This window comes from Canis aureus, chromosome 11, assembly GCF_053574225.1.
Source record: "Canis aureus isolate CA01 chromosome 11, VMU_Caureus_v.1.0, whole genome shotgun sequence".
Lineage (NCBI taxonomy): Eukaryota > Metazoa > Chordata > Mammalia > Carnivora > Canidae > Canis > Canis aureus.
The window spans coordinates 40,935,399-40,961,343 of NC_135621.1; the positions used below are offsets into that span (position 1 = coordinate 40,935,399).

The 25,945-nt window shown below is 46.1% G+C and overlaps 1 protein-coding gene across 3 annotated transcripts in view; it reads left to right on the forward strand.

Annotated features, from left to right (window-relative positions):
• Positions 1–25,945, forward strand: part of TGFBRAP1 (transforming growth factor beta receptor associated protein 1) — a 63,390-nt gene that overhangs the window by 16,270 nt on the left and 21,175 nt on the right. For all 3 annotated transcript variants that reach the window (XM_077914903.1, XM_077914902.1, XM_077914905.1), the window contains exons 2-4: positions 7,001–7,700; positions 16,868–17,062; positions 19,518–19,672. In XM_077914903.1, the coding sequence (XP_077771029.1) occupies positions 7,013–7,700; positions 16,868–17,062; positions 19,518–19,672 (1,038 nt within the window). In that variant the 5' untranslated portion in view covers positions 7,001–7,012. The remainder of the gene's footprint in view (positions 1–7,000; positions 7,701–16,867; positions 17,063–19,517; positions 19,673–25,945) is intronic.

Genomic DNA, 25,945 nt, shown 5'->3' on the forward strand with positions numbered 1-25,945 from the left:
ATACTTTTCCATGTGATTTATAAGTAAGAATGATTAGGATTTTCTTTTTTCCTATATCATTATTGGGTTTGGATATTAAAGTTATATTTTATACTGGCTTTATAAAAGGAAGTGGGATATGTGCCCCCTCCTCTTTTTTTTTTTTTTTTTAATTCTCCGGAAGCTTTATTATTTAGACTTGGTACTATCTGATTCCTGAATGTTTGGTAGAACTTGATAGGAGAGCCATGTGGACATGGTGCTTGTTTTCTGGGACAGTGTCCATGAAAGCAGAGTATAGGGCAGTCCTGGTGGCCCAGCGGTTTAGCACCACCTTCAGCCCAGGGCCTGATCCTGGAGACCCGGGATTGAGTCCCACATCGGGCTCCCGGTGCATGGAGCCTGCTTCTCCCTCTGCCTGTGTCTCTGCCTCTCTCTCTCTCTCTCTCTCTCTCTCTCTCTGCCTCTCATGAATAAATAAATAAAATTAAAAAAAAAAAAAGAAAAGAAAGCAGAATATAGCCAGTGCCCTTGCATTGCTTATAAATTCATCTGAATCTGCTCTCTCCTGGGCCTGTAGAAGCCTATATAACTGTTGTTACAGATCTTAAGTCAAGAACATGGAAAAACATTTTTGAAGCTTATGGGTAACCTAAGAATCTCCACTGCCCAGCTCGGGATATAGCGGAAAGAATGAAATCGTCATACTTGAGTTGAGATTTAAGAAACATAAAGAATCTGAGGGAAGATGCTAAGCAACAAGAGCCTTTCACAGTGGCTACGGGTGTGAACTAGAAGATAATGTTTCTGTGTACACCTGCAAAAGAAAATTAATATTTTTCCATTAGCATTTTCAAAGATGCTCACTTAGATTCTAATGTTACCAGCAGGGTGTGTAGGCTCTCAATGTGGTGGAAAGTCATTACTAATATTTTAACTTTGGTCCTTAGTACATATTGTTTTACATACTTGCTTATTTTTCTAGTCCTTTTTCCTTAATGTGTTTGGGATACTCTTGGGAAATGGAGCAGTGGGGTTTTTTTTTTTTTTTTTTTTGCACACTTAAAAGTGTTTATTGTGTTTGTAGTGTTATTCTTATTTGAACTACTGTCTGTGAGTGTACTAATATTTTTCAGTCTCTTTCCCTCACTAGCTCTGAATTTTGCAGTTTTGAGAAATATATTAAAATGTTGCTCTTTCAAATGATAGCCATGCTTTTAAGGTGATATTCTATCAAAAAGTTAGTCTAAATTTCAGATCAATTTGAGATCACAATATGAATTGTACATCTTAGAGAAAGTTTCAGTTTTGTACCATGTTGAAACCTCTCTGACTTCAGACCCCCAGTAACTTGGACTTAATGATAATACAGAGTGGTTTGGCCTACAGTTCACCTTTTTACGATTCATACTGTCTCAGAGTGGGTTTATCCTATGAATTAGATCATGGAGAAAATCTCCCTGCTGCTTGAAGGAGTAAACCACTTTTAGGTACCAGAATGTTATTGCGTCAGCTTTCTGTTACCCTTGTGTGATCCTGATTTAGCAACTGTAAAGTTTATAACACATTGCTGATAATTGGGAGGCTGTATTATCTATCCCCTAGTTCCAAGTTTGTGCCCTAGACAACATCTCCCCAGTATCCCCACCCCCAGCCTCTGCTAAGCACCATTTAACTCTATTTGTATGAGTTTGACTCTTTTAGGTACCACATATAATTGAGATCGTGCAGTGTTTGTCTTCCTGTGTCTGAATGATCTCACTTAGCATAATGCCCTCCAGACCCATCCATGTTGTCACAAATGGCAGCATTTCTTTCTTTCGGCTGAATAATATTCCATTGCCTATATACACACACACCTTTACCCATTTCTCAGTTGAAAGGCTCTCCTGGCCTGTGAGGGAAAAATTCAAAATCCCTGGATAGCCTAATGGGGTTCCTTTGAAGGTCACAATGTTTCTTCCCCTGGCTGCTTTTAGAATTCTTTCTTTATCCTTGATTTCTGACAGTTTGATGATAATGCGTCTTTTTTTGCATTGAGATAATAGGGTGACATGTTGGCTCAGTAACCTTGGATGTCCATTTCCCTCCCCAGGTTTGGGACACTCTCAGCTATTATTTCTGTAAATAATTTTCTGCCCCATTCTCTCTTCTGAAAACTGCAGGTGTTCCAGCATCTGTTCTTTTGTTGGAATCCTGTTGATCTCTCTCCGGCTTCCTTCACTCTTTATTCCCTTCTCATCCTCCTCCAATCTCTAATACATACACTTCTGTCCTCCATACACTTTACCCTACTGCAGATGCCCTATTGCATTTTTCATTTTACTCATTGAGTTCTTCAGCCTCAGAATTTCCATTGGGGTCTTTTTTTTTTTTTATGATTTCTTTTTCTTTGGTAAAATCTTGTTTGGATCATGTAATTTTTTTCAAAGCTTCACTGAACTGGCTGAGTTTTCTTGTAGCTCAGAGTTTCTTCAGAGCAGCTACTTTGAATTTCTTAATCAGCTAGATCACAAATTTCATGCCTTTGAATTCAATTTTGGAGGAGTTACTTCTGTCTTTGATGGCACGTGTTCTTGGTTTATCATGTTCCTTGTGGCTGTGCGTTGCCGCACTCATATTTATGGTAGCGGACACCTCCCTCAATCCCTGCAAGTTGCCTTGAGAGAGGGTGTTTGAGCTGAGAACCAGTGGGGGCCAGTGGGGGCGGTAGAGGTAGGATGGGATCAGTGGGGCCGGTGGGGGTGGTAGAGGTAGGAGGGGGTAGGTGGAGGTCGGTGGGGGTAGGAGGGGGTAGGGGGGGTTGATGGAGGTAGGAGGGAAGGAGAGGGTAGATGGGGGTAGGAGGGGGTGAGTGGGAGTAGGTGGGGGTAGGTGGAGGTTGGTGGGGGTAGGTGGGGGTTGATGGAGGTAGGAGGGAAGGAGGGGGTAGATGGGGGTAGGAGGTGGTGAGTGGGAGTAGGAGGGGGTAGGTGGGGGTCGGTGGGGGTAGGAGGGGGTAGGTGGGGGTTGATGGAGGTAGGAGGGAAGGAGGGGGTAGATGGGGGTAGGAAGGGGTGAGTGGGATTAGGAGGGGGTAGGTGGGGGTAGGTGGAAGTCGGTGGGAGTAGAAGGGGGTAGGTGGGGGTTGGTGGAGGTAGGTGGGGGTAGCTGGGCGCTTGTGGGGCTAGGAGGGGGCAGATGGGGGTCGTTGGGGGTAGGGGGGCTGCGGGGGGGGGCGGGGGGGGTAGGCTGGTTGGTGCTTGGTCCTGGACCCGGCAGCTCTGCTCCCTTGCTCCTCCTGGTGGCGGGTTTCTTAAATGATGACGTCTTCTCTGGTTCCTGGACTCTGGTGGCTGCTGGAAGGCCGGCCTCTGTTTTCCTGAAGGTGGCTCTGAGGCTCCTCTGGTTTCTCCCTCCCCGCACACTGTAGCCTGCTGTCCTGGCTCTCTCTGCAGGGAAGCGTGCTGGGGCAGCTGCACCCTGGGAGGAGGTGTGGGTCCATTGGGGGTGCCTGGAGCACACCGGTGAGGTCCCCAGCTGGGGTGCTCCCACAGCTCCTGGTTGACTTCCTGCTACACACAACCCCCTTAAGGCCCTTTGCATTTCTCATGGGCCTCTCTCCCAGTCTTCTCTCCCCAGGCAGGGACATCCAGCCTCAGTACTGTGGTTCCTCCTGGAGAGCCATGGGATTGTGCAGACGCCTCCCACACAGCTGGGGTAGCCGCACTCCTGCCCTGCTGTCCCCCATCTTCCCCTGTCTTCCCCCGTCCTTCCCTGTCCTCCTCCGTCTTCCCCCTGTCCTCTCCTGTCCTCCCTCATCCTCCCCGTCCTCCTCCGCCCTCTCTCTGTCCTCCCCATCCTCTCCCTGTCCTCCCCCTGTCCTCTCCCATCCTCCCCATGTCCTCTCCCTGTCCTCCCCATCCTCCCCCTGTCCTCCCTCTGTCCTCCCTCGTCCTCCCCTATCCTCCCTCGTCTTCCCCATCTTCCCCCATCCTCTCCATCCTCCTCCATACTCTCCTGTCCTTCCTCATCCTCCCCCTGTTCTCCTTCATCTTCCCCCATCCTCCCCCGTCCTCCCCCATCCTCCTCATTCTCCCTCATCTCCCCCCTCTCCCCGTCCTCTCCCCGTTCTTCTCCATCCTCTTCCCATCTTCCCATCCGCCCTCTGCTGCAGGGGCTGTACCCGCCCCCAGATGAGCCCCCCACCCCCCCGCAGTGCTTCCTTGCAGGCCCAGCCAGGGAAGGTTTCTCTTCAGGCTGCCCCTGCTGTGACCAGACCTGGATTGTCTTGTTTTCTGGTTCTGTGGGCTCCAGTGGCACGCTGGGACCGCCCCCTTGGGATGACTGGACACTCCTGTCTCCTGTGTGCTCCCGCCCAGGTCAGCGCCCCGCAGGTTCTCTGCAGCCTCAGCAGGGGTTTGGAGGGTGGCTCCGGGCTCCACAGCAGGGGCCTGTGTGCCTGTTGCTGGACCTGCCCATGGGTGAGGCCCCTTGGGGCCCAGATCCCGACCCCCCGCCAGGGCTCAGTGTGTGGGTGGATGTCTAACTTGTTGTGAAGAGGGTGGAGAGAAGGAGCAACATCTTAGCTGCTGTGAGGCTGACGTGGTGCTGCTTATAAACTACATTGAACTTTTGTTTTTAAGTCCTGTCCTGGGGAACTTGAGCAAGACTGGGGTCGCCTTGCTTACCATGTAGTGAAACAGTGTTGCACGTCTTCTTAAATACTCATCCTGTCACTGTTTAATAAACCAGTTGCTTTTCTTACAGCCCTAGCTCTCCCCTCTCTCCTTCTCCCTCCATCCAGGATTTAGACTAAATATGGGTGTTTTCTGTATTTTCACCACGAACATGTCTAGTTTATCTCTTGTGCGACAGGAAGACCCTACACCTTGGGAGAGTGACGTAGGGGAGTTCACTGGCGAGGGCCCGAAGCCTGTACCTCTGTGCCTTCTGCAGAGGGAAGGGTACGCTTCACACCCCAATCGCAGCCTCGCTCTCCGGAGCTCCTGAAGGGCAGCCTGTACTGTCCTGATCAAGCGGGGAAGGCAGTAGTATTTCGTGATACCTTGCTTTAAGGCACTTAGGATGTCTTAGACATAGGACATTTCAATACCTGTGTTTAACTCATTGGCATTTAAGTGGAAAATAAAAAAGTATTGTCTAAGTTGGGTTTTGTGGTTCTATGCGGTCATGACAAATAGACGGTCGTCTTTCCAAACGGCTGGTGTCAGACACCAAAGCTTTTCTCCCAACGTCGGGCTTTCCCTGGGACCCTCAAGTTCCCGCGGTCCCACATAGATGGACACGGTTCCTTCTCTGTGGTGCCTTAGTTCTGAGCCTCACACCAGACTTTCTTGCTCCTTCCTGTAGTCTCTGTGAAGAGGAGCTCACATAAGTGAGTCTGACGATGCCTGGGCCAGGGGAGAGCGTGTGCGAGCCCGTGTCTGGCTCATGATTCAGTCTGCCCTTCAGTGGCAACACGGTGGATGCAGCCTCCTCGGCTAAGGGCAGAAGACAGCGTTATTTCATCTCCCGGTGCTCAGCTGGGGAAATGAAGACTGAAAGTAGGCTGGGGCTTTGAGAGGAATATATCCAAGATTAGATCAGGTTTATCAGGTAGTCACCACGGGCCAGATATTAAGCATTTCATGTGAGCTGACGTACTTATTCCTCAAGGCAATGTTATGAAGTAGGTGCCATGATTCTGTTCACTTTGCAGATGAGGAAACTGAGGCACAGAGGAGTTGAGTGACTTTCCCAAGGTCACAGAGTTTATAAGTGCTGGGAAGGAACTCCGATGGTGTCCGGCAGAAGTACCTCATCCCCAGACCTGATACCCTCCTTCCTGGGGATTTTATTGACTCAGGGAAGGAGACTGATGTTTTCCTCATGTAGGTGTGGCTGCCCCAATAGGCAGGGGGAGATAAGAAGTTACAAAATTCTATATTCTTTCTTGAATATTTCCAAGAGGTCTTCTACCCTTGGCTAGAGTGCCTCAAAGGATTAAGGAATTTAGTCTCTCTTGAGGCCACCCTGCTTCTGGACAGCCTGAAGTGATGAAGAGTCCATCTGGCCTTCCCTGACTTCTGTCTGACTTCTGCAGACCTCTTTGGGGCTCCATTTCTCCCTCCTGTGTGGGTGGGTTAGGGAGTCTATGTGGATTGCCTTCCTGCAGGCTGGGACATCATGGAAAGGCCATCTTGCTCGTTTCTGCTGCCTCTGACTTTGTCGAGTGTGAAACCAGAGTCCTCAGAGGAGGACTTCAGAGGAGGAGGTAGGAAGGTGAGGGCCCTAGGTTGGGGCAGTCGGCCTCCCAGTGGAGGCCATCCATTAACTGATGTGTCAGTGACCTTCTCCTAAGTGCACCGGACACCTCAGCTCCTTACCTGACAGATGTAGAGATCTGAGGCACGTCTTTACCATGAACACATTTACTTGGAGAGCCAAGTATGATGCTGGAAAGAACACAGGGTTCAAGGTGTGGTCCCTGCCTCAGTGTTCGTGACAAGATCCAGGGGTAATACTTAACCACCTGATGCAGTTGTGACCCACTTCACTTAAATGCTAAGTCAGGTGGCCAGAGAAGCTCAGGGAAAGATCAGGGGGGATCATTTTTGCCTTTTTCCATAACATTTCTGTTCTGTCGTCTCTGGGTGAATATGCGTGGTTGTCTTCTGCTAACAGGTACGTCTCCCAAGAACAACCTGAGAAGGCTCCGTGTAAATCTCAGCTCTGTTAAGAACGGGCAAGTTGGCCCTAATTAAAAGTGCATGCCAAATAAATAAACAAACAAATAAATAAATAAATAAAAGCGTGTGTCTATGCTATCCTGGGGTGTAGTGGGGGGGTCTTCCATTTGCCTGGTGGAAGGAGACCCAGAGGGAGAGCTTTTCTTCCCCGTACTATTTCCTAACAGGGTCGAATGGTTTCCCTCCACTGAAATCATAACTGAGGAATTGGGCATATCCACTGAGACCCGACGTGGTCCTGCTTTGTGGTTGGCTACCCTGCATTAACCTTCCTGTCCCCATCCCCACAGATCACCGCAGACATGATGAGCACCAAGGCCTTCACGCTGGTCTCCGCCGTGGAGTGGGAGCTGCTGGCGGGCGACAAGGAGCGGGTGCACATCGAGTGCGTGGAGTGCTGCGGAAAGAACCTGTACGTGGGCACCGGGGACTGCGTGGTTTACCACTTCCTGTTAGAGGAGCGGGCGCTGCCCACGGGGACGGCCACATTCTCTGCCACCAAGCAGCTGCACCGACACCTGGGCTTCCGGAAGCCCGTGAGCGAGCTGCGAGCGGCCTCGGCCCTCAACAGGCTGCTGGTGCTGTGTGACAACTCCATCACCCTGCTCAACATGATGAGCCTGGAGCCCGTCCCCTCAGGGGCACGCATCAAAGGGGCCGTGGCGTTGGCCTTGAACGAGAACCCCGTGAGCGGGGACCCATTCTGCGTGGAAGTCTGCATCATCTCGGTCAAGCGCCGGACCATCCAGCTGTTCCTGGTGTACGAGGACCGGGTTCAGATTGTCAGGGAGGTGTTGACGCCGGAGCAGCCTCTGGCTGTGGCCGTGGACGGCCACTTCCTGTGCCTGGCTCTGACCACGCAGTACATCATCCTCAACTACAACACGGGCTTCTCCCAGGACCTGTTTCCTTACTGCAGCGAGGAGAAGCGGCCCATCGTCAAGAGGATCGGGAGACAGGAGTTCCTCCTGGCGGGCCCCGGAGGACTGGGTGAGCCTCCGCCGGCCCCTGCCTCCCGTCGGTCCATTCCCTCGGCCTGGCCTCCGGGAACCCATGCCCGGACCCGACAGGGAGGATGTAGCTGTGAAAGGAGATCCCCGGGAAGGGCATCGCCAGCGCCGAGGCTGGGTGGCACGGTGGCCGCAGAGGGCCTTGCTGGCATTGGCCCATGTCCCCGGCTCACCCCGCAGCTGTAGGGCTGGCGCAGCAAACGCAGGGCAGCTTCGGGCTGCGCTAAAGAGGAACCCCAAGGTAGCTCTGGGCAGACAATTCCTTCAAGTAAATAACTGCAAAATAAAAAAGTCCTATAGGACTTCCTTGGAAGATTTTCTCATGTGGGTGGGCTGGTCAGTTGATTGTTTTTAGCCTCCACTGTCAGTCCCAGTGGAGATCCTGAGACGTCTTTTCTGGGCCGGAGACGTCAGTGTTCTGGCCATAATAGTACCCACTGCGGTTCCATCCCACCGTGCTTTCTTGCCACCAGCCTCCTGAAAGGCCTTTCTTTGGCTCTGTCATCCCGCCTTGCGAATTCTCTGTGCCACCTTCTTGAAATTAAGACTCAGAGCTGCTCGTGGTGGGCAACTTGTACTTTCTTGCGGTTGCCGATGGCTCAGTTTAGGGCTCGCGTGTATCTGTGACCTGTGGGTGCTGGGGAGGGTGAGTCCTCACCGCCGGTACTCCTTAACCGTGGTCTGTGTGTAGGCATCTCATCTCAGAGTGATGGGTACAAACATATTTTCTGGTAATAACATAAGTTGAAGTCATGAACTAGTTGGTGTACACTTAGTGGTTTTTACATTTTTTTAAAGATTTTATTTATTTGACAGAGAGCACAAGCAGAGGGGAGCAGCAGAGGGAGGGGGAGAAGCAGGCTTCCTGCTGAGCAGGGAACCTGATGTGGGGCTCAATCCCAGGACCCTGGGATCATGACCTGAACTGAAGGCAGATGTTTAACCCACTGAGCCACCCACGCATCCTGGTTTTCACTTTTTAAAATTGATTTTAATTTTCAGAGCAATTTTGGGTTCATAGCACGGTTGAGCAGGAAGTCCAGAGTTCCCCTACACCCACTGTCCCCAAACACACGCATGTCCTCCTGCACTAACCATATCCCCCCACCCCCACCCCAGAGTGGCACATTCATGATAATGACTGAATCAACGTTGATATGTTACAGTCACCCAAGGTCTGTGGTTTCCGTCAGGGTCACTCATAGAGTTGTACATTCTGTGGGTCTGGACAAATGTATGATGACGTGTATCTATCATTGTGCCATAGAGAGTATGTTCACTGCCTTTATTTTTTATTTATTTTTTTTTTGTTTTTATAAGTATTTTTTTTTAATTTATTTATTCAGAGAGAGAGAGAGACTGAGAGGCAGAGACACAGGCAGAGGGAGAAGCAGGCTCCATGCAGGGAGCCCGACGCGGGACTTGATCCTGGGTCTCCAGGATCAGACCCTGGGCTGCAGGCGGCGCTAAACCGCTGCGCCACCGGAGGTGCCCTGTTCACTGCCTTTAAAATCCTCCATGTTCCTCTGTTCATCCCCTGCACCTCAACCTGTGGCAACTGCTGATCTTTCCAGATTGTCTTGTCGTAGGCTACCTTTTCGCACTGATGGCTTTCACCTAGTAACATGCATTTAAGGTTCCTCTACACCTCTTCGTGGCTTGATAGCTCAGATTTTTACCTTTTGGGGAAAAAAAAAATTCTTTATTTCAACTGCTTTTTTTCTTTAGCAAAAATTCACAATTTTAATGAAAAGCTTGTCTTATGGAAAACATACATGTATATAGTAAAGAGAACATTCTAATGAACTCAAATGTATCCATCACTCAATTCCAGGCGTAACTAGTTCCTCGCCAGTTGTTTGATTTATCATTTATCACAGCATCATGGACATCATAGTACTTCTTCTATAAACTAATTGTTCAGTATGTAGTTCTAAGTTCCTTAAAATGAAAAAAAGAAAACCACAATACCATTGCTTTCCTAAAAAAAAAAACCTTAACAGTGATTCCTTAATATCATCAAATATCAAGGCATGTTGTATTTCTATTATTACACGTATACAGAGAGACGTATGCAAATGCCTATCCATATACATTTATGTCTAAGGATTTGTATATTTATTTTCCAATTTGTTTGAGTCAGTTCTCAACTGCCTGTACATTGCAGTTGATGGATCTGTTAAGCTTCTCTGGGTCAGTAAATCCTCTTAAGGTTCCTTCTCCTTCTCTTTTTATTTTTCCCTAATGTTTTGTTGAAGGGGTTTGACCATTTCACCTATAGCTTCCCACGGCCTGAATTTTGATTATTATATCCCCTTTTATTGTTTACTGTGTCAGGCTGACCTTTATGATTCCTGCCAACTGGTAGGAATTAGGATGCCAGGTTTGTCAGATTCCTTTTTTAAAAAAAAAAAAAAAGATTTTATTTATTTATTCACAGACACACAGAGAGAGGCAGAGACACAGGCAGAGGGAGAAGCAGGCTCCATGCAGGGAGCCCGACGTGGGACTCGATCCGGGGTCTCCAGGATCACACCCCATGCTGCAGGCGGCGCCAAACCGCTGCGCCACCGGGACTGCCCTTTTTTTTTTTTTTTTTTAAAGATTTGATTCATTTATTCATGAGAAACACAGAGAAGAGGCAGAGACACAAGCAGAGGGAGAAGCAGGCTCCATCCAGGGAACCTGATGCGGGAATCGATCCAGAACTCTAGGATCATGCCCTGAGTCAAAGGCAGACGCTCAACCACTGAGCCACCAAGGGATCCTGGTTTGTCAGATTCTAATGTAGGGTTTGTGAGGGTTTTGTTTTTGCTTATTTTGAGGAGAGACAATTCCTCATAGGCGGTGGAGGACTTCCACTGAGGTTGTGTAATTTCTTTTTCTCTCTCTGTGATGTCAATAGCCACTGATGAGTGATACGTGATGCGTGGACCCTTTGAATCATGGGGGGCTGCCAAATGGCAGCATTCTGTTTCTGTCCTTTCCTCCTTCGTACATTAACTGGACTGCTTCAGTGAAGAGAAACTTATACTTTATTTCATTGCTTCCCAGTACATTGTATAAGAAAGGCAGAACAAGAGGGTTTTCAATAAGGTGATTCCTCTGTCTTCCGAAAGTGATAGTTTTTTAGAAACTATCATTTACACATCATGGATGCAGACATATATGGTGTGTTTCCATCTATTTGTGCTGGGGGTGGGGAGGGGAGTTAATCCAGGTTGACTGCCAAGCCCCTTTCACATGACCCTGGGACGTTGATGGCCTTCTGGCGTGACAAGGTGTTCTAGGCTCATCTTGTGCATTTCCTGCCCTTGATCTGGTTGCAGCTGTTTCTCTAAGGACCCCTGATGTTTAGAGACCACAGTTGGGTGCTAGAGCTGCTTGCTGTCCATTGTTTTTAGGCCTCTTCAGGGACAGAGTTGGGAAGGATGCGTTTCTGTAAAGGTAAAATCCGTCATGAGGTCATACAGATGGAACCAATTCAGGGCTGCAGGGCATTGACCTCATCTGTCTCTGTGCTCGTATCTGCTTTCAGCTGCATGGCAAGTCTTCGTAAACCACTACGTAGTTGTTCCTTTGGTGAATCCCACAGTACGCAGAACGATGCTATCACCATCGTTCCCACAACGTAATGACTGAAGAGAGTTTGGTTGTTTAGAGTTCTTTTTGTCTTTAAGGCAGGGTGTGGACGTAAAACCCATCAGGGATGTACAGTCACGTTGCTGTGTCTTAAAGTCACTTGGAAGAGTTCCCCTCTGTCTGGTTATGCCACCACCCAGGTATGCAGTTCATTTATTTTATTTTACTTCTGATTTTTAGGGATGGCTTTATTTAATTTTGTATTTTTACTATGTAAACATTTACAAGGCTCCAAGTTAGGCAAGCTCCAGCAAGGTATACTCAGAGAGCTGGTATCCTGTCTCCTTCACTTATTCTCTTCTTCCCCCATAGGCAACCTCTATTTTTATGGTTTATCCTTTCATTTTTTAATAAAAAATACAAATAAATATGTAGATATTTACATCTCTTTCTCAGTGCCTCTTTTTTTTTTTAATTAACAGTGTATTATGGTGATCCCTTTACAATATAATCCAAAGATATTTCTTATTTCATAGCTGCATGCTACTCTGTTGTGTGGAGTCACCACGGTTATCTCAATCAGGCCCCTATTGGTGGTCATGTGAGTTTTTTTCTAGTATTAACAGGGATTTTGTATGTGTGTGTGTGTTTTCCTGGTGCATCCATGGGAAAGCCTTCTGTAGGTGGGATTGTTGAGTCAAAGTACAAACGCATGTGAATTTTGCTAGGTATTGCCATATTCTTTTGATAGAAGTTGTATGTTTTCTGTTTTCCCCAGCAACATAGGACAATGCTATCCAAACTCCCATGTTGTTCCCAGTCCCATACATGAGAAATGGTATCAGTGTAGTTAGTTGCATTTCTCCTGTCATGAACAAGAGTAAACATTTTTAAAAATGATTTATTCATTTATTTGGGGGGGCATAGAGGGAGAGAGAATCTTATGCAGACTCCTCTTGGAGCCCAATTTGGGCTCAGTCTCACAACCCCGAGATCACGACCTGAGTGGAAAATGAGCCAGTACCTTACTATTTCAGTTATAAAGGCTTTATAGTGAAAACATTTTACTCCAGTATCACTTGTATGCTCTCTTATACTTTACTCGTATACAGATTCTGTATGCAGCATAGTAGTCACCAGCATTATTACATGGGACGCTCAGGCAATGAGGCATCTGCCTTTGGCTCGGATCATAATCCCAGGGTCCTGGGATGGAGCCCCCTGCCCAATGTTGCTCAGCCGGCAATCTGCTTCTCCCTCTGCACCTCTGCCTCCCCCTGTTCTTTCTCTCTCTCTCTCTCTCTCTCTCTCATTCTTTCAAATAAGTAACATCTTTATAAAAATATAGAACTAAGTTCAAATAAATTATTGTCAGGAATGCAAATGTACCTTTAAACATATGAAAGCTCTATATTTTCATTCTGCTCCTGTTTCTCTCTGAAGATTATACACACTCAGTCCCATGTCATGAGAAACCACTCTTAGCTTTTTGCCTGAGCTTGAATTTTCCTATTCTCAGCAATACTTTGTTGAAATTTTCATAACATGATGGAGTCTTGTGACTTTAAACTCTATCCTTTGATAATTACTTCTTGAGAAATGCAGATAATTCAGCTTTTCCTGACTCACACAGCCCCCTGGCCCTCTCCCCGGCTCCTAGTTCAGATAAGGAGACCTCTAATCTTTAAAGGGTGCCTGATTGAAAATAATGCTTTTTAAGGATGTACCATTTACATATTTATTACATTTGCACGTTGACAGCACTTTACTGGACAATATAGAAACAATAGTTTGTCACTTGCTCAGCAGACATATAATTAATTTGTGGGTGTTAATAACAGTTACCTCCTGTTCCTAAGTGGTTCTGCGGCCCCTTCTACTGCCTGCCCTGGGCCTATCAGCTGGCAGTTACTGCTCCGCTCTTTTATTCCAGTGTCATCTTCTGCTTTCTGGGTGTATAGAAGCCTTAGTTCTTGACCTCTGGTTTCTGCTTATTTTACTATGAGAACATTCATGTCAGGCCCTCTGCACTGTACACTTCCTGGCCCACATGCTACCCAGCCTTGAGTGGGGGAAATGCGGTCACCTGGATTTAATTCCAGGATGAGACTGGACAACATCTTACCATCCATGTCCCCATGAGAGTGAGCTATCCACTCTCACATGGTTACTTGACCCAAAGTGTCACAGCATCTTCTGCCTTAATGTGTGCTTGTCCTCCCAGGGCTTTACGATTGCCAACTGCCTGGGTGAGTGGCATGTAGGCACCTGTCCCCTCAGCTTCTTTTTAGCTGGCTGGCTCTAAACGCACAGGACATTTAGTGCTAACAGAATTTCCTCCAAAGCTAAGCCCTCATTCCACATTCTTGATACTTCTCAAAACTCTAGCCCTCGGTTTCTCTCCAGCAGTTCTTAATGCTGTCTGAATACTTTGGTGATGCAGTTGGCAGGCTAGTTCAGGTTGTGCTTATGTCCTCATCCTCTCTGTTACCGTAAAACACTGGAAATGCCACACCTGGGGCCTTCAGCCCCTTGCGCTGTCCAGCCGCCGGTATCGTTCCGTCTTGCCTTCCAGCTCTGAGTCATGTGGTTGGACTTTTCCGTGTTTTCTTTGAACTCCTGACTTCATACCTGCTTTGGAAAGAGACGGGAACAAAGGCCCTGCCAGCCTCAGGAGCAGTTCTCGGTTGCGCTTACAGACACCCTGTATTGTGCTGTGCCTTTGGTGTGCTACATGGAACAACCTGCCCCTTTCTGGAAGCATGCCACCACCACCCCACGAGAAAGCCCTGGAATGCCAGACTCCCCTCTCCTGGAAGTCTGTGACATCCATTTCTGGGAAGTGCAAACACTGCCTCTTGACCAGCCCTGCATCCTACTCCCTGTTCTGTGTTAGACTCCCTGAGGGGCTGTTAATCCTGAGGCTAACAGCTGTGTGGTGGCCCTTGATTTACCCCCTCTCTCACTCCCACTGAGTCAGCTGCCAGGCTCCCGGCTTCACCCCCCCGGAAGTTCAACCCCCACCCCCCACCCCACCCCTGCTGCTCTGCTCCAGCCCTGGCCTGGCCAGGGCCTCCCCTTGTGTGGCCCCTGGCACACAGCCTCCACACTTGTGGCAGGCGGGCCTTCGGACACACCTGTGAGCTGTCACAGACACAGGCGGCACTCCTTAGCCTGACTAGAGGCCAGTGCTCCCTGTTCCAGCGCCAACTTGACTTTCTGACGGGTTTTGCCCTGTTCAGGGACACATGCCCTCCCCACTGCTGTGCCCTCCCTGGGCCCTCTTCCTTGTGCCAGCTGGAGGCTGATCACTCAGCTCTGTCTGGGCTTGACCTCCATCAGAGCTGCCATCAGCACTCCAACAGCATTTTACACCTTTCTGTGCCCTGGTCTTTATCTCTCAAGTGGTCATTATTTACGTATTTCCTTTAACCCCTTCACCACTCATGAACTGTTGAATCCTTGGTCTGTCTCTTGGTCATTAACTCCGAGCTCCACACAGCGAATGTTCACTGAACTGAAATCACTGCCCAGTGTGCTCATTTGTAGTAGTTCCTTTTGTCTGTACTCATTTAATAGGTGAGCTAGCTTTCTCTCCTGTTCGTGGTGCGTTCACCCAGGACCACATATTCTTTTAGTGTATTATACTCAGTTTTACACTGTTACTAAAAATATCACTGTGATCATCCTTGTACTTGCCAGCTGGCAAGTAGAATCAATTGAAGAGGGTAAATTTATGTTCAGTTTTGGTAGATAACACCCAAATTATTCTTCAAAGAGTGTTTCCTTACGCGATACTGATATTTAGAATTATCGATCTATCATCTTTGGCCAATCATTGGATAAAAGTTGTGGTTTTTACTGGGCCTATTTTTTCATTTAAATTTATGCCCTTGGTTACTAATGAATATGAGAATCTTCAGGGATTTATTAGCTATTTGCACTTTGCCTTTTGTGAATTACTAATTTATAGCCCCTCTCTCTGTGTTGTTAGTCTTTTTCCTAATGATTTTTGGAGACTTTGAAGGGTCAATGAGAAATACTTATGATGAGAATGGTTTGTGTTAGGTAATTGTGACTCCTTAGGGGACACATGCGTGTGCACACACGCATATGAGCACGCACACACACACACACACACACTCTCTGGGCTTATTGTTCTTTTTTTTTTTTTTTTTTTTGATTCAAGGTAGCTAACATATAGTATAGTATTGGTTTCAGGAGTAGAATTTAGTGATCGTCACTTGCATATAACACCCACTGCTCATTCCAACAAGTGCCCTCCTTAATGTCCATTACCCATTTGGCCCATCCACTCCCCCCAGCTCACTTCGAGCAACCCTCAGATTGAGAGTTCCAGTTGTTTCTCACATGCTGAGAGCCCGTATGTGAAGTGTTAAGCAGGACCTAACAGTGTTCTGAGCACAGGGCTGTTCTTCAGGGGGGCTTGAGTGTGTTATATTAAGAGCAGGGCATGTACACGTGTGTGAGGTCCCTGTAATACCCAGTTTCATTAACAGCCTGATTTAGAGGAAAAGAGCTCTATTTACAAATGATTGATTGCAGCATATTTCATCTTTATAACTACAGAAAATTTAGGCAGGTTGATAATTTCATGGGTTTAGGAATTTTGCTCATGATATAGTTGAGATACGTTCCCTTGTTTTAATCTTGAAGTTCTCTCCTTGTCTCTGTCTCCCCACTCCGCATTCTGCATCCTATGTGGTAAAAAAAAAAAAAAAAAGAAAAACATTTATTGCAGTAATAGCTGATGGTTTGCAGGCAATAGCGTGCTGTTTTTTTAAAGGTGTTTTAAGTCAACTAGTTTGAAAACCAAGTTAAAATGGATTGACTTTGTGACTATCTTAATTTTGGTAAACCCCAGTATCTGTGGACTATATGTAGCTCATTGGGAAATGGCTAGTTTGGTACTTTATGCATGTGACAGATAAGCTGTCATTTGGTATGGATATTATTGACAAACACTCAACAGCAGTGTGTCTTGAAGGGCCAAACTGGTTCTATGCCTGCATTATAGAGTTCCCATGTCCAATATTAGACTTCAGTTCTGAGCAGGGACAGTTCCCGATAGGATGCTTTGTGAAGTGTCTGGTACATAGTAGGAGCTCAGTAAATGTTTGAGGGAATGTATTCAATATCCATTCAACAAGGAAGAGCCGTAAGTTAGAGACACTAACCAGTTGCAGGACTGGATATGAGAGACAGCTGGCAAAGCTGCTTCAGTTGTTTGGAAATCATTTTTTTCCCCACAGGTGAGGACATGTGCTTTATAAACCTTTGGGGGGGTACATGTAAATCTTTTTTGTAAGCTCATTTATACTTGGAAGTAAATGAAAGGTACACATTCTGGGGGGGTGGGGAATAGTTCTTTTCACAAAAAAATTAAGTCATGGAAGGTTCTCCACACCTGCAGCATAATAAATTATCTTTCCAATCTTGAAATATAAGGAAGAAGGGGGTGGTATTCTGTATCCAGACACATCTACAGTAAGGAAAAGTGCCATGGTCCTTTGGGGGCCCACCTAACGCTTCCTATTTTTGCAGGCATGTTTGCCACAGTTGCTGGCATATCTCAGCGAGCCCCCGTGCACTGGTCGGAGAATGTGATTGGAGCGGCCATTTGCTTTCCATACGTCATAGCGCTCGATGATGAGTTCATCACAGTGCACAGCATGTTGGATCAGCAGCAGAAGCAGACCCTGCCCTTTAAGGAAGGCCACATTCTACAGGACTTTGAAGGTACCTCTTTGACAAGAATCTTAATGAAACTTAGTTCTCAACCCTTTTGTGACGTTTCTTCAGTAAATGTTATTAAGGCCCCTTTCAGAGCTGGACCTCATGCTAAACTTAGAAGCTACATGGGTGATGGTGATACGGAGTCTGTGCTGCAGGAGCTCCAAGGTTAAAGGGGAAATAGACATTTGGACAGATAACTAGCAGTTTAGGAGCTTGATAGGCATGAAACAAGGCCAGTGAGGAGAGTGGGGGGCGGGAGGGGGGAATGTTTCCTGGAAATATTGCAGAGGGCTTCCTGAAGGAGATGGTATTGAGCCAAACCTTGAAGGATGTGTAGGAGTCAACCCAACAGATTTGGTGTGAAAGAACCTCAGGTAGAGAGAAAGGTACTTGCAGATTTGCACAAGAGGGAGCCCTGACACTAGGAGGGCCAGGCTTGTATGAGCTGAGGCTGCAAGAGACCAGGGCCTCCAGGAGTAACCTCCCCTTGTGTGCAGTGGTGAGCCAGGCAAGGGGTTTCTTTTACTTTCTTAAAGTTTATTACGAACATTTTCAAACGTACTGAAAAGTCGAAAGAAAAACAAAGTGAAGCACCATATACCATTCACCTTGGCTCAGCACTTGTAAACATTTCACTGAGCCATTCAAAAGTAAGTAAAAGACATCATGACATTTAATCTGAAATACTGCAACATGCATCTCCTAAGAGTTAGAGTATTTTCCTATATAACCACAAAGCCCTTTCACCCCTTAGAAAATCAACTCTAATATCCTGTCCGTGTTCAGATTTCCCCAGTTGTCCCAAGAAGGTCTTTTATGCTATTTTCTTCCAACCGGGAATTGATCTAGATTTACATGTTGTATTTGCCATTTAAGGATTTTAGCTCACCAAACATCCCCCTTCCTGTTATAGATGCAAGGGATATAAACTTACTGAGACTCTTGGCCCCCACACTAAGCATGTCACATTCCAGTTGGGGTCCCAACACACATATCAGAAGCACATGTCTTGTAACAATATCATAGTGCCACAGACATTGAGTGGTAGAGGTGGGCACAGGGTCATGAGCACATAGAGACTGCCAACATAATACCCCCCTGCCCCCCAGGTGCAGGCAAGGAAGAGGGACACCAGTGCAGAGAAGGGACAGGATCTCATCTGAGTATGAAAAAAATTACTTCGCTTGTGATATAGAAGGCAGATAATGTGGACAAGAGAGCAGAATGGGAAGACCAAAAAGAAGATGTCCAGGCAAGGAGAGAAGAGGCCTGTTAGACCAGACAGTGGGCTGGAGTGAAACAATGGGTTCCCAGGAGAGAAGAGCAGAGGAGTGGGAAGGCTTGGCTGGCACTGAGTCATCTTTCAGACAGGAAGGAAAGATCATCCCATTGCTTCCTATGCACAGTAATAGTTTGCTTAAAGAATGTCTCCAGAGGGGAGCAGAACTCAAAGCTTTGTAGCAGGAGCGTCTTGGATTGCAGCTCCAGTTCTGTGGGCTATCGACACAGGGTCTCATAAGTAACATGAGGGTGATGGTGTTGGCCGCAGGTCAGGTGAACTCACAGGGCTACGGGGAAGTCAATAAAGTCAGGCCAAGACTTGGGTATTTGGATGGTAGGTGAGTATGAAATATCTAATGGTTCAGAATGTAGTATTATAATCTTAGGTTCCTATAAACTATCGTGGAAAGAAAAGGAAGTATATCATAATTCCCATAAATCATTTGCCATAATTGATCTGTACAACTTCTTTGGACTATATGTTATGTATCTACTCAAATGATTTTATTTTATTTTATTTTTTAAAGATTGTATTTATTTATTTTAGACGCAGAGCATGAGCAGGGGGAGAGGGAGAGGGAGGAGCAGGCTCCCTCCACTGAGGACGGAGCCTGACAGGATCCATCCGAGGACCCCTGGGATCGTGACCTGAGCCGAAGTCGGATGCTTAACTGACTGAGCTACCCAGGTGCCCCACTGCTCAACTGATTTTAAATTTATCAGCACTTTCAAACAAACAGCAAAAAAGCATATTTTGTACTTTGGAAATGTGGTATTAGCATCCCACCCTTTTTCTGACAGTTGACAATATGGGAAGAAGAAAATAAAAGCATTGTAATTTATAATTTCTGTAGGAATTCTGTGTTGGGAGAACTACAACGAAATCAGCCATCAAGGGTGCCTGGGTGGCTCAGTCTAAGCGTGTGCCTTTTGCTCAAGTCATGATCTCAGGGTCCTAGGATTGAGCCCTGTGTCAGGCTCTGCTCAGCGAGGAGCCTGCTTCTCCCTTTCCCTCTGCCTCTGTGTTCTCTCTCTCTTTCTAAAATAAATAAATAAAATCTTAAAAAAAAAAAAAAGACAAATCAGTCATCAGATCGGATGACAATCCTATTTGGGGGAAACAGCGTGTGTCTGTGCGGTGTGTTCTCTTTCCAATATTGTTGAATTTTTTTCCCAGGAAGAGTGATTGTTGCTACAAGTAAAGGAGTTTACATCTTGGTACCATTGCCCCTGGAAAAGCAAATACAGGATCTTCTAGCAAGCCATAGAGTGGAAGAGGCTTTGGTTTTAGCAAAAGGAGCCCGGAGGAACATTCCAAAAGAAAAATTTCAGGTTTGTAATTAGTTGGTCACAGGAAACCGTGCCACCAAGCCACCAGCTACATGACATTCAGATTTCACTTAGGTACGTTGGCCCTTCTTGTGTGCCATGATCCTGCAGACTGCTTCTGTATCTGTGGTTTAACTTCCTCAAGCCCATCCCCATTACACAGATACGGAGGCAGGTTGCAGAGCAGCTGGAGAGCTGGACTGAGGCCTCACTGCCAGCTGAGGCCAGGTCAAACTGTGAAGCTCTGACTTGATACCAAGTGGTATTTCTAATCAACTCTCTTTTCACTGGGCCTTCAGAGAAGAGTCAGGAGCATAGTGCTCATAAACCTCAAGAGTAACATCAGCTTAATTTGTCTTCTAATTTAGAATTTGCATTTCTTGGGACAGGATTCAATGCTAAAAGTTTAGACGTTCAGTATCTACAGGAAAAGCTTTGTTAGCCATACTGGTAAATGATCTAATTCTGCAGGAATTCATCTAATTAATTTCCATAGGAGAAAACTTTTAATGCACTTGAGACACCAACTTTAATATAGTTGGAATGATAAATAAAATGGATCCAAGAATCATGGGTTATTCTTATGTCCATTGAAATCAGGTTCCCTAAAAATTACTGCTCAATTGGTTGTTAGGTTAGTTCACATTATTCTACGTATTTGAAAGTAATGAAACATTCTACTTCACTGATTATAGAAACCAATCATGAAAAGTTCTGTGACTTCGTCATGATCCCTCGATAGTGCCAATCAGCCAGATTGGCACCAGACTCAGTGATTGTTGTGCAATGAAGTAATGCCTTCTGACCTCAGCTGCTTTATGCTGCCAAATGAAAGAAGACCGGACGTGTAACTTACTGTTATAAGTATGAAAGTGGGCATCTTTTTCTGTAATTTTTTTTTTATTTGAGTAGAGTTGAGACACCATGTTACATAAATCTCAGGTGCACGACATAGGGATTCAGCTTCTCTATATGTTATGCGGGGCTCACTACATGTGAAGAGGGCATCTTTTCTATATTTAAAGAATGATAAACTGTTCCTCCGGGGTCCTAGTTATTTAAAGTGGAACTGATCTATTAGCGTTCAGCAGGGGGCAGCAGAGGCAAAGGAAGAGCAGCAGCTCCTGTGGGTTCAGGAGCAGCGGTGAGCCACTTCCCCCTGCAGCCCTGAGGCTGTCCCAGAGGGGTGGCTGTGCCTTCCACAGGGTCTGAGGCCGCCCCACCCTGCTGGCTCCACCCCCGAGCTGCCTCCTGTGGACGTGTGGATGCCTTGGGGGGCCCCCTCCTTGCATGCTCACATACACGTGCACGCTTTAGATGCAGGAAATGTTCTTCCAGAAACATCCAGTGTTCCTTGTCTGATCTTTGCTCCCTTGCTTCTCCTTTTACTGAGTAGAGAAATGCAGTCAATATCGACTCATATTAGTTCTCATCTTGCTCAGATGTCACCTAAGTGTCATCCTATCTCAGGTATAGTTTTTTCTTTCTCACATGCTCCTGCCTTCTCCCACTTGTGACAAAATCATATATCCAGACCTGGAAATAGATCTTCAGAATGGTCTCGAATTTGGCCCTCATTTCCAGTGCCTGTTGCTTTTGCTGGTGTGCAGACGCATCTGTTTTGCCTGAGTTGTTACTTTAACAACCTGTGTGTGTGTGTGTGTGTGTGTGTGTGTGTGTATGTGTATGTGTTCCATTCTCCGTGCCATTGTGGGAATGTTCTTTTTTCTGCATTCTAGTAGACTCGTTTGCTCAGAGTATCATGGCGGGTGCCTCATGCACACTCTTGAAGAGCTTTGTGGTCTGGCCCATGCCACTTCCATGACCCATGCTACGCCTCAAAGGGTGGAGGGCAAAGGAGTCGACAACTCTTGAGCCCTGAAACATGTAAGCGTTCTGTGAGGCACCTCAAGACATTTTTTAATCCTCAAAATAATTAAGAAGTAGCCAGCACCACTGTCCAAAGATGAGAAGGCAGGCCAGCTGAGATGGTTTCACATGGGGACACCTGTCCAGCTGCATCGTGCCAGCCCTGTGAAGTGGCACTTCACCCCATGTGTCTTGCCTGCCCGTTTGCAGAAGGCGCCGTGTGCTTTCACACACCTCTCTGTCCTCCCCCCTTGCCTGACTTGTTATTTACGCTGGCTTCCATTACTGGGGAATGCTTCTGTACTCGATGATACAGTACTTTGCTTATCCCTCTCCTCTGAGTCCTCCCCATCCCTCCAGGAAGAACCAATCCCTCCCCTGTGCTTTGTGTGTTAACACTTAATACATCTGTTTGCACTACATGGCTCAAGTTTTGGCCTCCTGAGTTCCTAGGTAGACTCTGCCCTCTTTCTGTCCTTTGGTAGCCTGGTCACACCTGGGGCCAAAATGCCACACAGTGGGTGATGGTAACCCACTCCTCTTCAAACACAGCTGGGATATAGTGGATTGCAGAGCAGAAGTTTTGTGTTAAAAACAGAACCATAAGGGAAGAGTAATATTGACAGAAAAGGTTTAGAGAGAACTTTTCCTGAACATGTCTGTGTTTTTGAGGATGAGATGTGACTCTTAGATGATGAAGCACGTTACTTATTTTAACCTGAGGGTGTTTGCCACCAAATGCTGGACTGTGGGCTTAGAGAAGCCAGAAAGGGAGAGGAATAGGGACAACTATCTAGTGGACAAGCTTGTCACTGTTTCATCAGTTTTGTTTCACTGACTTCTGGACTAGGGAGGGATTTATCAAGAAGTTTAATTCTGGGACCAGGATTAAAAGAATAATGCTCCTAGAGATCCCAAAGGGCCAGAGAGTTTAGATCTTTAAGAAAACTGGGCTTAAATTATCTTAAGGTTTAAGACATTGTAAAGAAAGCAGCAGTAAGGAGACCTCTTGTGTTACACACAAAGGCTTGTGTCAGAAAGTTCTCTTGGTTTGTGTTGAGTACTACGGACAGTTTTCGTATTTAAGCTTGAACTCCAATACCTGTATTTCTTTTTCTGTCTCATCTAAAACTAGTTGAGTATATATCTTTAAAAGTCAAGATGTCCCCTTTTAAGTGTAACCACAGTACGGTCTACTACAGTACTCCCCAAAGTCATTACAAAGTCCTTCAGAGAACAGAGTCCCAGCAGTGTTTGCATTCCCATTGTCCCGTAAGTGCCGTGTCTTGTTATTCTCTCTGTCCTTTGGGGAACTCCCAAGCGGGCTGTGAAGTCAGGGGACTGTGCTAGAGCCCCCACCCCCCACCCCCTCCCACCCCCCCTCCCGGAGCTAGCTCTGTGCAGGCCCCCCACTGCATCTCTCATGTATGTAGTTAGGGTCCTTTGTTTGCACTTTTGTCTTCTAGGGATTGCTTTTTGGAATTTAATTTTGTCTTACAGTTATGTAAAATATTTACAGAATTTAGAAGTCAAATCAACAAAACCGTTCATTCACAGAACGCTGTTCTCCCTTCACCTGTCCACCCCCACCTCCAGCACTCTTCCTTCCTCCTCATTCCCAGGTCTTCTTTTGGCATGAAGCTTGCAATTTCTGTTCTAATGGTTCCCTTAATAGTATTAACTTTATAAAAGTCCTTTGGTTTTTTCTTTTTCTTGCTGGGGAGAGCTCCTATTGTCTGTCGATTCCCCACTTTGAGCAGCATTTGGAATTAGCTGGTAAGCCCTTAGCACCTTTCCCTCCTAGCCCCCAGCATCTGTGTTCAAGTCACATTCCTTAATCCTCAGAGAGCACATTGTACTTCTGCATCTCTCTGTTGCCCCCTGTGTTTCGATGGTCATGATGTCTCTGCTGTTTGAATGCATCTCCTGCCTCCCTTGTATTTGTCTGTCTTTGTTCAGGGCAGATGTGTACTAAATGCTCACTGGCACATTTTATGCCGCTGACTCCAGTCCTCTGGCTTCCTTTTTTTTTTTTTTTAATTTTATTTATTTATTTATGATAGTCACAGAGAGAGAGAGAGAGAGGCAGAGACATACGCAGAGGGAGAAGCAGGCTCCATGCACCGGGAGCCCGATGTGGGATTCGATCCCGGGTCTCCAGGATCGCGCCCTGGGCCAAAGGCAGGCGCCAAACCGCTGCGCCACCCAGGGATCCCAGTCCTCTGGCTTCCTGCAGCAGTCGATCCCCCATCAGGTATCCCAGCATGGGGGTTTGAGAACACTGTCCCTACACATTGATAACAGTTCATCCACAGCCTTTATGCCTGAAGACCACTGTGGTTGGCCCTAAAATCATTGACTCACACTCTTTCAATGAGAAACTTAAATAAGTTGCACCATTATTTTTTGCCATCAAGCATCGACAAAAATCGGATGACAATCTGAATTCCTCTCCCTTTCAGTGAGTTAGCCTTTTGTCTTAGATGCCCAAGGAGGTTTTCCTTGGTTTAAAGCTCCCTTTCTCATTGTTGCCACTTACTGGCAGATTGTTACTGGCGAAGGCCCCTTTCCCTCCCAGGCTTTCCAGTGGTTCCTGACAGAGGTTTGGAAACTCTGGCTTTCATGACCGTACAACCCCCTTGGCCTCTCTCCGCGGCTCCCCACAGTCTCATAATGTATATTGGCTTCCCATATAGTTGGTGCTGGTTTGTCCCCAACAGCTCGCACTTCTGGGTTTGTGGGATGCTGTCACTTGATGCTGTTGTCAGTGTTGTCGGTGAGTTTTTGGTTTTGTTATTCCAATAGTTTGTTTGACTTGTGGTAAAATACACATTAACATAAAATGTACCATCCTAACCATTCTTAAGTCTACAGTTTGGTGGCATTGAGCATGTTCACATTGTTGGTCAACCATCACTACCATGCATTTCTAGAACTTGTCATCTTGCAAAACTGAAACTTTGTCTTCATTAAGTGCCGACTGCCCCTCCTCCTCCCTGTGGCAATGTCATACTTTCTGTGGTCTATGATTTTGGCTGGTCCGAGTACCTCCTGTAAGTGGACTCATGCAGGATTTGTCCATGGCTTACATCACTTAGCATAATGTCATCAAGGCTCATCTATAGTATAGTGCCTATGTGTCGGAATTTCCTTCCTCTCTAAGGCTGAATAGTGTATTCCATTTATGGATATACCACATTTTGTTTATCCATTCATCCACTGACACTTGGGTTGCTTCTGCCTTTTGGCTCTTGTGAACTGCTATGAACTAATTGTTCTGTTTTTATGCGGAAGCTGCAAGATTAAAAAGACTGCATGCCACTATCTTCCCAGATACTTTGGTTTGGGAACATTTTAAAGTAATTTTTAAAAATTTAATAAATTTGCATACATACACTTACAAACATATTCTACATGTAAAACCTACTATAAATAAGTTTAAAAAGTAAGTAGCAAAAAAGTACTTGCAACTTAAAGCACAGAAGGTAAGCTGATTTCTGTAAAATGTTAGGACCTCCTTCAAATAAATAAGAAAGAAAACGAATAGCCCAATAGAAAAATGGATATGAACAGATATTTCATAGAAACTGAAATCACCCGTCTTACAAATGTATGAAAAGATATTTTGTCTCACTCATAGAGATGTGCAAATTCAAAGCTCACTAATATGTTTTCCATTCAGATTGTTAAGGATTAGAGGGCTCAAGGATACTCTGTTGAGGGTGTGGGGAAATGGACATTCACAGATAGCACTTCTGTGAATGTAAATTGCCTATGGGAGGACAATTTGAGAATCTCTCCCCAAGTTACAGATCTGTGTCTAGAGGGGTATTCTATGGATCTAACCACAAAAATGCAAAATAACTAATGGAAAAGATGCTTCACGATCACACTGTTTACTTAAAAAGAAAACCAGTGACTCAGATGCTGTCGGTGGAGGAATGGTTGAATGCACTGTGGTCTAGAGGGCTGTCGGGATGCTGCAGAGCCATGAATGAGAACCAGGGACTTTGTCAAGGCAGAAGGATTTCTGAAAGACACTGGGTTAAATATGTACAGAGAGTACAGACAGTACTCTGTCTTTAGTGCTTTAGTCTTTATTAAATGGGGGGAGTTTGCTTATAAACACATAACGTATTTCTGTGGCTACCCCAGAAATTGATAGCATCGGATTATCTCTGGAGCAGTGCTGGCAGTGGGAGGGATTAAATCCCTTTGAATGTTTTGAAATTTGAGCTATATGAATGCATCACTTACATTGTAAATCTTAAAAAATACATGTATGTTGGTAAAGAAAAAAATATCGAAGAGCAAGGGGGCTTTTGCCTTCAGAACATCATTTTTCTTCTAAACAGCCGTGTGTTCCTATCTCTTAGTGTATCCTTTGCAAGGGTTTGGACCTGTGCT